Raw genomic sequence first — 13,018 nt, 5'->3', positions numbered from 1 at the left:
GAGAAAATGGAGAAACGAAGACAATTACCGAAAGCTTACCTCCTCCAGTCACCTCTGAGATGCAACTGGAAAGCACAGGCAGGGTGAAACAAGCAGATATGAAAGGAGCCATAAGGAATAAAGTAGATTAGACAGGTTCTCTGATCCCTGAGGGGAGGCTCTAGTTTAACACCAGAACCAGTCGTCTCATTCTTTTCACATATTCTTCTACTTGGTCACTTTTGGCATTGCTCAGGACCCTTCATAAGCTAGAAATAATTTGCAACCAGAAATCAGATCCAACCATTCACAGCATGTAACTGCAGCTGTCCACTACTGTCAGCAAGCACCAGCTCCCCGAGCAATTTACTACCTGGACAAAACTGCATTTTATAAGCTTCTCCATTCTCAACTGTCATTCAATATCCTCCTAGATTCCTCGTCTATAAAATCCTAATTCTCCAACCAAGTTCCTATTCCAAGTTTCTTTGCAGTGGCCAAGAGTGTCTCTGTTCCCACCGTTACATTGTGATTGTACACACCTTCATTTAGGTTACATGCCAAGTCCTTTGTCGTCCTTTGGTGAAAGTCCAAGTGAAGGCAAAACTATGTTAAAGAGGACATCAGCAAAATGGCAGGCTAGGAAGGGCCAAGCTTTTCTTTCCCCACAGAAACACATGAGGGGAAAAGAAAGCAGAAACTGTTTGAACCAACTTTATCAGAGCTCTGGAAAATAAAGTTGACAGCCATCAAGCGAATGCCCAATCAAGAAAAAGCCATCTTCAAAATGGTAGAAAAGTTTTGTGACATTATTTATTACTCACCCTTACCCCACCCTTCATTATGTGACCTTGAACTGGCAACAGCTCAGTTCTCAGTACCCTTCCTTGAACCAGAAGGAGTATAGCAGACCTCGTTCACAAATTATTATGTACGTTTGTTATGGCAGATACTTGAAAAACTGAAACAAAGAGATAGTCTCTGTTTTGTCTAACTCAGAACTCATGTGAAAACAGTGGTAGGCACTACTCATAAAACCTGCAGGGTGACTGCAGACCCACAGACTCCTGGGACAAAAAATTACAGATGAAGGTATATAACAGACCATCTAAACACCAGAGGAGAAACTGCACTATAACTAAGTAATCTGCACATTCAAAAGCAGCCATATATATGAGAGAATTTAGGAAGCCATGTGTAAGGCCATGCAAGATACATGATCAGAAAAAACCTGAGAAGACTTTAAGCTTCCACCTCGAGCTGATCCCTAGGCACAAAACAAGCTTAGCTAAGTGTTAAAAGAATGTCCTAGGATTGGCCAGGCGCAGTGGCTCATGCCTGTAATCCCAGCACAGTGGATCATGAGGTCAGGAGATCGAGACCATCCTGGCTAACACGGTGAAACCCCCGTCTCTATTAAAAATACCAAAAATTAGCCAGGTGTGGTGGCACAAGCCTATAGTCCCACCTACCCGGGAGGCTGAGGCAGGAGAATCGCTTGAACCTGGGAGGCAGAGGCTGCAGTAAGCTGAGATCACGCCACTAAACTCCAGCCTGGGCAACAGAGCAAGACTCCATCTCAGAAAAAAAATACCCTAGGACAAGGCCAATCTACAAACACTGACAAAGCTGCAGGCATTTAAACAACATTGTTGTTTAAACTTTGTTAAAGCATTAACGAAACATGAGCCAATGGAACAGAGACTTCAGCGATCCAACACAATAGCCTCTGCAAAAATAATTAGAAAACTCTCAAAGCTAACAGACTATTACAGCTTTCAACAACCAAAAAACAAAGAGAAAAATAGAACAGCAAATCCTAAACAAAGAGAATGTCCCTTCCAGAGTTACCATATTATAATAATTGGGCATTTGCCTAATTTAAAAAAATCACAAAGTACACAAATAAAGAGGAAAATATGACTCATTCAAAACAACAAAATAAATTGACAGGAGTCATTCCTGAGGAAACCCAGACATCAGACTTAGACAAAACTCAATATACCATTTAAAAAAGAAAAAGCTAAAGGAAAAAGAAGTAAAGGAAATCAGGAACAGAATGCTTTGGTATGAATATTTGTGTCTACCCAAAATTCATATGTTAAAATCCTAACCTCCAAGATCTTAGGAAGAGAGGCCTTTGGGAGGTAATTACGTAATTATGGTAAGTTTCCTTATAAAAGTGGCTCCTTGGCCAGGTGCTGCGGCTCACACTTGTAATCCCAGCACTTTGGGGAGTCGAGGTGGGTGGATCACAAGGTCAGGAGTTCAAGACCAGCCTGGCTAGTATGGTGAAACCCTGTCTTTAATAAATATACAAAAAATTAGCTGGGCATGGTGGCACATGCCTGTAGTCCCAGCTACTGGGGAGTCTGAGGCAGAAGAATTGCTTGAATCCAGCAGGTGGAGGTTGCGGTGAGCCAAGATCATGCCACTGCACTCCAGACTGGGTGACAGAATGAGACTCTGTCTTCAAAAAAAACAAAAACAAAAACCAGTGGCACCTTAGGCATTCTGTCATATGAAAACACAGTAAAAAGATGGCTGCCAATGAACCAGGAAATGCCCTCACCAGGCAGCAAATCTCCTGGCTCCTTGAGCTTGAACTTTCTGGTCTCCAGAACTGTGAAAAATAAATTTCTCTTGTTGTTGTTTATAAGCTACCCAGTTCATGGCATTTTGTTAAACTAGCCCAAACAGACTAAGACAAGTGACATATGAACAAAATGAGAATATCAGCAAAGATATTGAAATTATAAAAAGAAACCAAACAGAAATTCCAGCCAGCTGCAATGACTCATGGCTGTAATACCAGCAATTTGAAAGGCCAAGATAGGCAGATCACTTGAGGTCAGGAGTTCAAGACCAGCCTGGCCAACATGGTGAAACCCCATCTCTACTAAAAATAAAAAAATGATCCAGGAATTGTGGTGCAGGCCTGTAGTCCCAGCTACTCAGGAGGCTAGGCAGGAAAATTGCTTGAACCTGGGAAACAGAGGTTGCAGTGAGCCAAGACTGCACCACTGCGGTCCAGCATGGGTGACACAGCGAGACTCTGTCAGAAAGAAGGAAGGAAGGAAGGAAGGAAGGAAGGAAGGAAGGAAGGAAGGAAGGAAGGAAGGAAGGTGGGAGGGAGGGAAGGAAGGAAGAAAATAAATTCTGGAGTTGAAAACTATAATAATTAAAATAAATATTCACCAGAGATTCAACAGCTAATTTGAACAAGCAGAAGAAAGAATTAGCAAACTTGAGACTAGGGCAATTAGAATCATAACATCTGAGGAACACAAAGAAAAAAGAATGAAGGAAAATGAACAGAGTCTAAGGGAGCTATGAGTTACCATGAAGCAGCCTAATATATGTATTATGGAGATCTCAGAAAGAGAAGAGAGAGAAAAAGGGACAGAAAGATTATTTGAAGAAATCATGGCTGAAACATCCCAAATTTCATAAAAGACACACATCAACAACTCCAAGGAGCCAAATAAACTTCAAGTATGATAAATTCAAAAAGATCCACACCAAGACACATTATAATCAGTCCATTAAAAGACAAATAAAGAATCTTGAAAACAGCAAGAGAGATACAACTCAGTAAGGAATCTTCAATGAAAATACCACACTTATAAGATTTTTCTAGCACAGAAAGAAAAAAAAGAATATCATCCAATTTTTCATCAAAAACCCTGGAGATACGAAGGATGTAGGATAAATTTAAAATGGTGAAAGACAAAGAACTGTCAACCAAGAATTATATATCTAGCAAAACTTTCCTTCAAAATGAGGAAGAAGTTAAGACATTTCCAGATAAACAAAAGCAGACAGTATTTATTACCATTTAGACCTGCCCCACAAGAAATGAAAAGAGAAGTCCTTTTGATCAAAATTAAAGAATGTTAGATGTAACTCAAAGCTTTATGAAGAGGTAAAGAGCTCTGCTAAAGAATTTAAAAGAAAAATACTTTTAAAAATTATCATAAAGCTATATTATTGAAGAATGCTGTGAGTTGATTTGTATTCCTTCAAAATTCATATGTTGAAGTCCTAATCCTCAGTACCTCAGGATATGACCTTATTTGGAAATAAAGCCATTGCAGATATAATTAGTTAAGATGAGTTAATAATAGTGTAGAGTGGCCCCTAATCCAACATCACTGGTGTCCTTATAAGAATGGAAAATTTGGAGACAGGCAGAATGACATAAGAAGATGAAATCAGAGATTAGGATGACATTTCTACAAGCCCAGTCAGAGATTAGGATGACATTTCTACAAGCCAAATAATTCCAAATTTTTCCAGAAGCTAGATGAGAGGCATAAAACACATTCTCTTACCACCTCAGAAAGATGTAACCCTACTGACATGTTGATCTCAGACTTTTAGCCTCCCAAATTGTGAGACAATAAGTTTCTCTTGTTAAAGTCACCCAATTTGTGACCATTTAATACAGCAGCCCCTGGAAACCAATGTAAGTACACAATCAATATAAAGATGTAATTTAGGACATCAATAACATAAAGTGAGAGGGGAGAACAGGGCTATATGGGAGTAGAATTTTTGTATGCAATTGAAGTTAAGTTGGTATTGATTCAAATTACATTGTTATAACTTTAGGATGTTATATGTATTCACTATAGTAGTCACAAAATTATATCTATAGAATTTATACAAAAGGAAATGAGAAGGGAGAAAAAAACATGTCACTATGAAAAAACTAAACACAAATGAAAGCTGTAATGGAATAATTAGAAACAAAAAGCCAGAAACATAGAGAAAACAAATAACAAAATGACAGAAGTCCTTCCTTAGTAATTGTATTAAATGTAAATGGATGGAACTCTTCAATCAAAAGAGATTGGCAGAATGAATTTAAAAAATACAATACAACTATGTACTGTCTACAGGAGGCTCATTTTAGATCTAAAGACACAACAAGGTTGAAGGTAAAATAGTGGAAGATGCTTCATGCAAATAGTAACCAAAAGAAAGCTGGATGTCTATACTAATAACAGACAAAATAGATGTTAACTCGAAGACTGTCTCAAGAGACAAAAAAAGAGATTACGTATTGATGAAGGATGATTTCATCAAAAAGATACGCAATTATAAATATAGATGAAGGAAACAACAGGGACACAAAATGTATAAAGTAAACTGACAGAATCAAAGGGAGGAATAGACAATCCCATAACAATAATTGGAGACTACAGTATTCCACTTTCAATAATGAATAGAATGACCAGACAGAAGGTCAGTAAGGACAAGACTAATAAGATTCAACAGAAAACTTTAACACCACTATAAAACAAGTAGATTTAACAAACATTTACAGAAAACTCCATCTAACAACAGCAGAATACACGTTTTTCTCAAACACACATGGAACATTCTCTAGAAGTCTTAGTCTATTTTGTGTTGCTATTAAAAAAAAAACAACAACTTGAGACTAGGTAATTTATACAGAAAAAGAGTTTATTTGGCTCACAATTATGCTGATTGGAAGGCACCTGGCAAGAGCCTCAGGCTGCTTCCACTCATGGTAGAAGGCAAAAGGGAGCTGGTGTATGCAGTAATCACATGGGAAGAGTTAAAGCAAGGTGGGGGACCATAGTGCCAGGCTCTTTTTACAGGCAGCAGGAACCAATTAATTGAGCAATAACTCACTCACTTCCAAGGGAAGTATTAAATTTGGCCCCCACCTCTAACATTGGGATAATACTTCAACGTAAGGTTTGGTTGGACAAACATCCAAACTATATCACTAGGATAGACCATATTTAAGGCAGCAAAACAATTTTTAAAGAAATTTTGTTTTAGGCTTTAGAGAACTCTAGGGAGAAAAAAAATTGAAACAGGTTCTTATTCTGTCATCCAGGCTGGAGTACAGTGGCATAATCACAGCTTATTGCAGCCTCAAAATCCTGGGCTCAAGCAATCCTCCCACCTCAGTCTCTCAAGTAGCTCAGACTACAGCTGCACGCCACCATGGCCAGCTAATTTTTATTTATTTATTTATTTTTAATACAGATAAGGTTCCACTATGTTGCCCAGACTGGTTTTGTTGTTGTTGTTGTTGTTGTTGTTGTTGTTGTTTTTCCGAGATGGAATTTCATTCTTGTCTCACAGGCTGAAGTGCAATGGTGCGACCCCAGCTCACCGCAAGCTCTACCTCCCAGGTTCAAGCGATTCTCCTGCCTCAGCCCCTTGAATAGCTGGAATTAAAGGTGCTCACCACCACACCCTGCCAATTTTTGTATTTTTAGTAGAACGGGGTTTCACCATGTTGGCCAGGCTAGTCTCGAACACCTAACCTCAGGTGATCCACCCGCCTCAGCCTCCCAAAGTGCTGGGATTATAGGTGTGAGCCACTGCACCCGGCCCAAGGCTGGTCTTGAACTAGGCTCAAGGAATCCTTCCACCTCAGCCTTCTAAAGTACTGGGATTACAGGCATGAGCCATTTTATTTAGCCAGAAAATTATGCAAGGTGTCCATTCATCACAATGAAATAAAACTAGAAATTAATAGCAAAAATTCAAAAATATGTGGAAATTCAGCAATATACTTTTAAACAACCAATGGGCCACTGAATATATGACAAAATGAATTAGAAAATAACCTTGAGACAAATGAAAATAAAAACACAACATACCAAACCTTATGGGATGTAGTGAAAGCAGTGCTAAGAAAGAATGTGCAGCTGTAAACATATTCTTTTAAAAAGGTCTTAAATCAATAATCTAACTTTACATATTAAGAAATTAGAAAAGACACAAATTAAACCAAATGCTAGCAGAAAGAAGGAAATAATAAAGATTAGAGAGAATTAAATAAAATGGAGAATAGAAAAACAATACAGAAAATCAACAAAACCAAAAGCTAGTTCTTTGAAAAAATTGACAAAACTGACAAACCTTCAGCTAGATTGACTAAGAAAAAGACACAGAAAACTCATATTACAAAAATCAAAAATAAAAGTGGGAGGCCAGGTGCAGTGGCTCACACCTATAATCCCAGCACTTTGGGAGGCCAGGGGAGGCAGATTACCTGATGTCAGGAGTTCGAGACCAGCCTGGCCAACATAGTGAAACCCTGTCTCTACCAAAAATACAAAAATTAGCTGGGGTGGTGGTGAGCACCTGTAATACCAGCTACTTAGGAGGCTGAGGCAAGAGAGACACTTGCCTCCAGCCTGGGTGACTGAGCGGTACTCCATCTCAAAAAAATAAAATAAAAGAGATGGGGGTCTCACTCTGTTGCCCAGACTGGCCTCTAACTCCTAGGCTCAAGGGATCCTCCCACCTCAGCCTCCCAAGTGGCTGAGACTAGAGCCAGGCACCAGCTTGCCAGGCTTAAAATGTGTTTTCATAACCCTCTTAGACTATCCGCTAAGTGTCGTTTAACCTTTTTTTCCTAACCAAAATGTATTGAACACTAACCAAATGTCAGTTATCTGGTAGGTCCCCAGCTTTCAAAGATACATAAAGGACTCTTCATAAAGGACTTTATAATCTACTTGGAAAGCCATGGAAGTAAAATTAGCAGAGAATCCCATGTGATAAGTACCATGATATTGGTAAGGATAGGGACCTTGGGAAATACATTGATGGGAACTTTTAGCTTAGGTAAGAAATGTCTGGAAACACTGTTGAAAGAATGTAAGTGACTGAGCTGAGTCTCAAAGAACATGTCTCAAAGAACATGTGAAGTGGGGAAAGGGCTTCTCAGACAAGAGGAGTAACATGTAAAAAGACACAGTAAAGAGAACGTGAGAAGACTGAAAAAACATGGAAACTTATGAAGTCTGTAGAAATGGAATGGGAAGAAGAATATTGGAGAGCTGAACAAGCAAGGCTCAGAAAATTAATACCTTACATGATATGGGAGCATACACTTTATCCTACAGGCAATGAGTAGCCATTCTATAAGAGTTCAGAAAGAGGAGTCAGCTCTATCTTTAAAACAGACTTCCCTGGCTACATTGTGGAGAATGGACAGAAGAGGGGATCAACTCCTCATTTAAACAAGTGAGGACTGATGGGGGACCTGACGCAAGATAGTGGTAACAGTCACGGAGGCAGGTGGACAAGAGTCAAGAAGTGTTTACGATAAAGACTCAGAAGGCCAGGCATGGTGGCACATGCCTGTAATCCCAGCTACTCAGGAGGCTGAGGCAGGAGGATCACTTGAGCCTAGAAGGTCGAGGCTGCAGTGAGCTGTGATCACACTACTGAACTTCAGCCTAGATAATAGAGTGAGACCCAGTCTGTGCAACAACAAAAGTTTAATTAGCCAGGCATGGTGGCTCAGGACTGTGATCTTTTTTTTTTTTGAGACAGAGTCTCGCTCTGTCGCCAGGCTGGAGTGCAGTGGTGCAATCACAGCTCACTGCAACCTCCACCTCTTGGGTTCAAGCAATTCTCCTGCCTCAGCCTCCTGAGTAGTTGGGACTACAGGCATGCACCACCATGCCCAGCTAACTTTTGTATCTTTAGTAGAGACGAGATTTCACCATGTTGGCCAGGATGGTGTGGTCTTAACTACTCAGAAGGCTGAGATAGGAGAATTGCTTGAGCCCAAGAGGTCCAGGCTGCAGTGAGCTATGATTGTACCACTGCACTCCAGCCTTGACAACAGAGTTAGTCCTTGTCTCTAAAAACAAAACGACTCCAAAGACCAGTGGCCAGCTGGATGTGGGTGAAAGGAAGACCCTCACTCAGGTTTCTATCTTGGGAAACTTGGTGAGTGGTGGCACAATTCATAAAAATTAGAAACCTAGAAGAAGAAATAGTTTTGATACGAGGGGCATAAGTTCTGTTTGGTTTTTTTGTTTGTTTTGAGATGGAGTCTCGCTCTTTCACCCAGGCTGAAGTGCAATAGCACAATCCCAGCTCACTGAAGCCTCCGTCTCCCGGGTTCAAGCGATTCTTCTGCCTCAGCCTCCCGAGAAGCTGGGATTACAGGCACACACCACCACGCCTGGCTAAGTTTTGTATTTTTAGTAGAGACAGGGTTTTGCCATGTTGGCCAGGCTTGTCTCAAACTCCTGACCTCAAGTGACCTGCCTGCCTCAGCCTCCCAAAGTGTTGGGATTACAGATGTGATTCACCATGCCTGGTCTTTAGGTTCTGTTTGGAAGTGCTGTATTAGAGGTGATTGTGGGGCAGAAACAGATGGCTATTTAGGTGTGGAATTTAGGAAAAAAAGCCTGACATACAGCTGTAGATTGGAGAGTGCACTGGACAGAAAGGAGGATTTGCCTTAAGTTAAAGGAATTGATGTCTAAATGTAGAATCCCATTATTAGAAGTAAGTCTACCCTTTCCACAGCAGGGGAGATTAAGGAATGGAGCAGCTCCCCTATATGCCATCAACATCAAATCACATGGGCAGATGCTCACTCAACATTGTGTGTAATAAAGCTTCTTAGAATAAACCGAGTATGGACAATCCTGGAAGCTTTCCAGACTGGGTTTCATTTTGAAGCAAGAGGGACTTCTACTATATATCTTGTCTGTGGCAAAGCAAAATGCTAAATACCTTCTTATATTTGAGATCAATTCTTTGAGAATCTTGTCAGCAACCAGAAAAGCGTAGCTTACCAAAAAAAGAAACAAAATAAAATAAAAACAAAACAAGTGTGTTGGTGTGTTCTATTCTTTTTAAATGGGCATTCATTATCAATTTCCCCACATCTGTTGCTTCCTTCTACTGTGGACAGAAATTCTTCTTCATAAAAGGTAGCTTCTATATGCAGAATTCCTAAGGAACTGAATCACATCATATATGGAAAAAGACTGGGCTTTGGAGTAAGAAAATCCTAGTTGAACCCTGTTCCAACCATGTACATAGTCATTGTCAAATTCATTTATTCACTCATTCATTCGTGCAACAAACGTGCAGAGCACATTTTATATGTCTTATCCTATGTACATATAACCCTGAGTAAAATGTCACAGTTCTTGGTCACAGACCAGTGAGAGGGAAGACATACAAACACAATTAGAGAATAGTGTCTGTGCTGGAAGGTGAGGAAGATGGTGCACCTGACTGTTTTAATGAGACTGGAGAGAAGGAAGAAAAGGCAGGGAAGGAGGTAAGAACTATGAGAGAGTAAAGAGTCCTGGGGACACAGGAAACATGGAGAAATTGACAGGGAATTCCTAGTAGAAGGAACTACAAGACCAAAGTCAAGGAGACACAAAATAGTATGGAGTTGGATTCCAGGAGCAGCAAGTCATTTTTGATAGTTGGACAGTAGCGTAGGTCATGAGTGACAGGGATGGGTGACAAGGCTCGATGCACAGTCAGAGGCAAGGTGATGTGCACTTTGCCTATTTTGTTGCCTGAAGGTACCATTGAGGCATGTTCCTCACTTTCCACTTAAGACTCTAGAAATCCTACTCTCTTCAGTAAATAGCTCTTTTTCATTCTATTGCTGTCTCCTACTCTCTGCCTAAGAAACTCCCACTCATTATTTGGGGACTTTGACCTTGTATGCATAGGCTTCTCACTAAATTCTGTGGCATCCTATGTTAATCAGGGTTCTCCAGGGAAACAGAACCAATAGGATATATATGCACAGAGAGAGATATTTATGTTAAGGAATTGGCTCACACAATTGTGGAGACTGTCAAGTCTGAAATCTGTAGGCCAGCAGGCAGGAAATTCAGGCAGGGTTTTTAAATTGCAGTCTTTTTTTCTATCTTTCTTTATATAGAGACAGGGTCTCACTCCGTCACTCAGACTGGAATACAGTCACACAATCATAGCTCTGTACAGCCTCAAACTCCTGGGCTCAACTGATTCTCCCAAGATTTCTGAGTAGCTGGGACTATAAGCATGCACACCACACCTGGCTAATTTTTAAAACATTTTTTTGTAGAGATGGAGTCTTGCTATGTTGCCCAGGCTGATCTTGAATTCCTGGCCTCAAGTGATCCTCTCGCCCTGGACTCCCAAAGCACTGGGATTACAGGTATATTGCAGTCTTGAGGCAGAATTTCTTCTTTGAGAAACCTCAGTCTGCTCGTTAGGCCTTCAAGTAGGTGGATAAGGCCCACCCACATTATTGGGGGTAAGCTAGTTACTCAAAGTCATTAAAAAAAAAAAAAAGATTATAGGCCAGGTGCAGTGGCTCACCTGTAATCCCAGCAGTTTGGGAGGCCAAGATGGGAGGGTCACTTGAGCCCAGGAATTCAAGGTTACGGTGAGCCATAATTGTGCTACTGTACTCCAGCCTGGGCAATAGAATGAGATCCTGTCTCTCAAAAAAAAAAAAAAAAAAAAGAATTAATCACGTCTTTAAAAAAAACTTTACAGTGACATCTAGACTAGTGTTGGACCAAAAAAATGGGCACCATAACCTAACCAAGTTGACATACAAAATTAACCATCACACACTCTGTTGCGATTTCAAACTTTCTGGATATATCAGGCAGGGGCATAGCAGAAAACAGAATTCACTGAAATGAATTTTACGGAAGAACTATTTTTAAAGGTATCATCAGATTTTTTCTGAGACAGGGCCTCACTCAGATTTAAAGCAACAAACAAGAGGTGCCAAGTTACCTGTCAAGAACTGCAAAGAATCTGAGATCGTACCTTATTTGAAAGCTAACATGAAGACGGCCACTGGGAAGAGCAGAGCGAGGCGGCTTAAGGCTGCTAAGTCAGAGCCGCGATGTTCCGGACTGAGGGCCTCATGCCGAAGCTGGACCTGGAGAAGATGAAACGGAAGATGTGCGAGGATGTGATCTCCTCTATACCGAACTTTCTCATCTACGTGGCCCTACTGCGAGTCTCTCCATTTACCTTAAAGAAATTGAACAGCATATGAAGATGGGAGATCACGTATGAATGCATGATATGAAGAGCCTGGTTACAGTTTCTACTCTTCTCTGCAAGTGCATAAGCCCAGAAAGGTGTAAGAGGCTCTTTGAATGGACATAAAGTTTCAGCTTGTTAAGAACAAGTTCTGCTCTGTTAACTGACCTTCAAAGCTAAAATATAAAACTATTTGGGAAGTATGAAATGATGTCTTGTGATGCTGGTATACCCTCATCCTTGTGACATTTGGCCTCTGACAATACTGGTATAATTGTAAATAAGGTCAAACTCCGTTTTTTAGCAAGTATTAAGGGAGCTAAGTCTGAAATGACACTGTCTTGTCAGTCATTTCTGTTTACCTTTTTCTTCTGTCTGGAGTGTATTTGTGACGAGTCCCTTATAATTAGTTATGTTTTATGGAAATCAGCACACAACCACAATGACACATTTAAGCACAGGATCATTAGTCTATGTTTTTAACAAACAAATCAATTAAGAAAAAAAAAAGAAAGCTAATAAGATTAGTTTCACAGGTGCTGGTAGGAGACATGATGCCGCTCCTGGGTCAACATGAAGGACAGTTTATTACTTATAATAATGGCAGTAGCCAAAGCATCGGCACCTTTTTTTTTTTTTTTTTTTTTTTTGAGACAGAGTCTCACTCTGTCACCCAGGCTGGAGTGCAATGGTATGATCTCGGCTCACTGAGACCTCCATTCCCAGGTTCAAGCAATTCTCCTGCCTCAGCTTCCCAAGTAGTTGGGACTACAGGTATGTACCAGTACGCCTGCCTAACACAGTTATCTGGGTCCAGTAAGAGCTGGAGGCATGGAAAAGAGGCCACCCATTAGGAACTTCAGTCATAGAGAGACACAAGCACCAGAGAAGCAATGCTAAAACAGGGAAATAATGGGAAAGAAATATTCCAGTCTCTATCTTCCACTTTGATTTTTGGGCAGTGACTCCAAATGGCCAAATCCAACATGAAGCCAGCTACAAAGAAAGCCTCAGTAATACAGTTCATAGGGGTCAGTATCCTAGTGTTCAAAGCAGCACTGGGAGAAAACTGGAGAACGTATCTGAGATAATGGAGGAGAATGGTACAATTGATGATAGCTTCAATAACTTAGCCTGAAAGTTTATTGATTTTCTGGGATTAAATCAGCCTCACTCCACTCTCTCTATTTAAATCACCCTCTCTCAAGGTTACATG

General features: G+C 40.5%; 1 protein-coding gene across 1 annotated transcript; it reads left to right on the top strand.

Moving 5' to 3' along the window:
- The first annotated feature begins 11,659 nt into the window (after positions 1–11,659).
- Positions 11,660–11,815, top strand: LOC110568362 (mitochondrial import receptor subunit TOM5 homolog). The gene has a single exon (XM_064375320.1). It carries the CDS (start codon positions 11,660–11,662, stop codon positions 11,813–11,815), a length of 156 nt encoding a protein of 51 aa, XP_064231390.1.
- The last annotated feature ends 1,203 nt before the right edge of the window (positions 11,816–13,018 follow it).

This window comes from Aotus nancymaae, unplaced genomic scaffold (genome assembly GCF_030222135.1).
Source record: "Aotus nancymaae isolate 86718 unplaced genomic scaffold, 86718_ANA_hifiasm-v0.15.2.pri h1tg000012l, whole genome shotgun sequence".
Taxonomy (NCBI): Eukaryota; Metazoa; Chordata; class Mammalia; order Primates; family Aotidae; genus Aotus; species Aotus nancymaae.
Note: the sequence above shows the minus strand (reverse complement) of the source record. Positions and strands in the feature narration are given on the sequence as shown.

Coding starts and splice junctions, on each gene's coding strand:
- LOC110568362 (XM_064375320.1), top strand. CDS start 11,660: ATGTTCCGGACTGAGGGCCTCATGCCGAAGCTGGACCTGGAGAAGATG.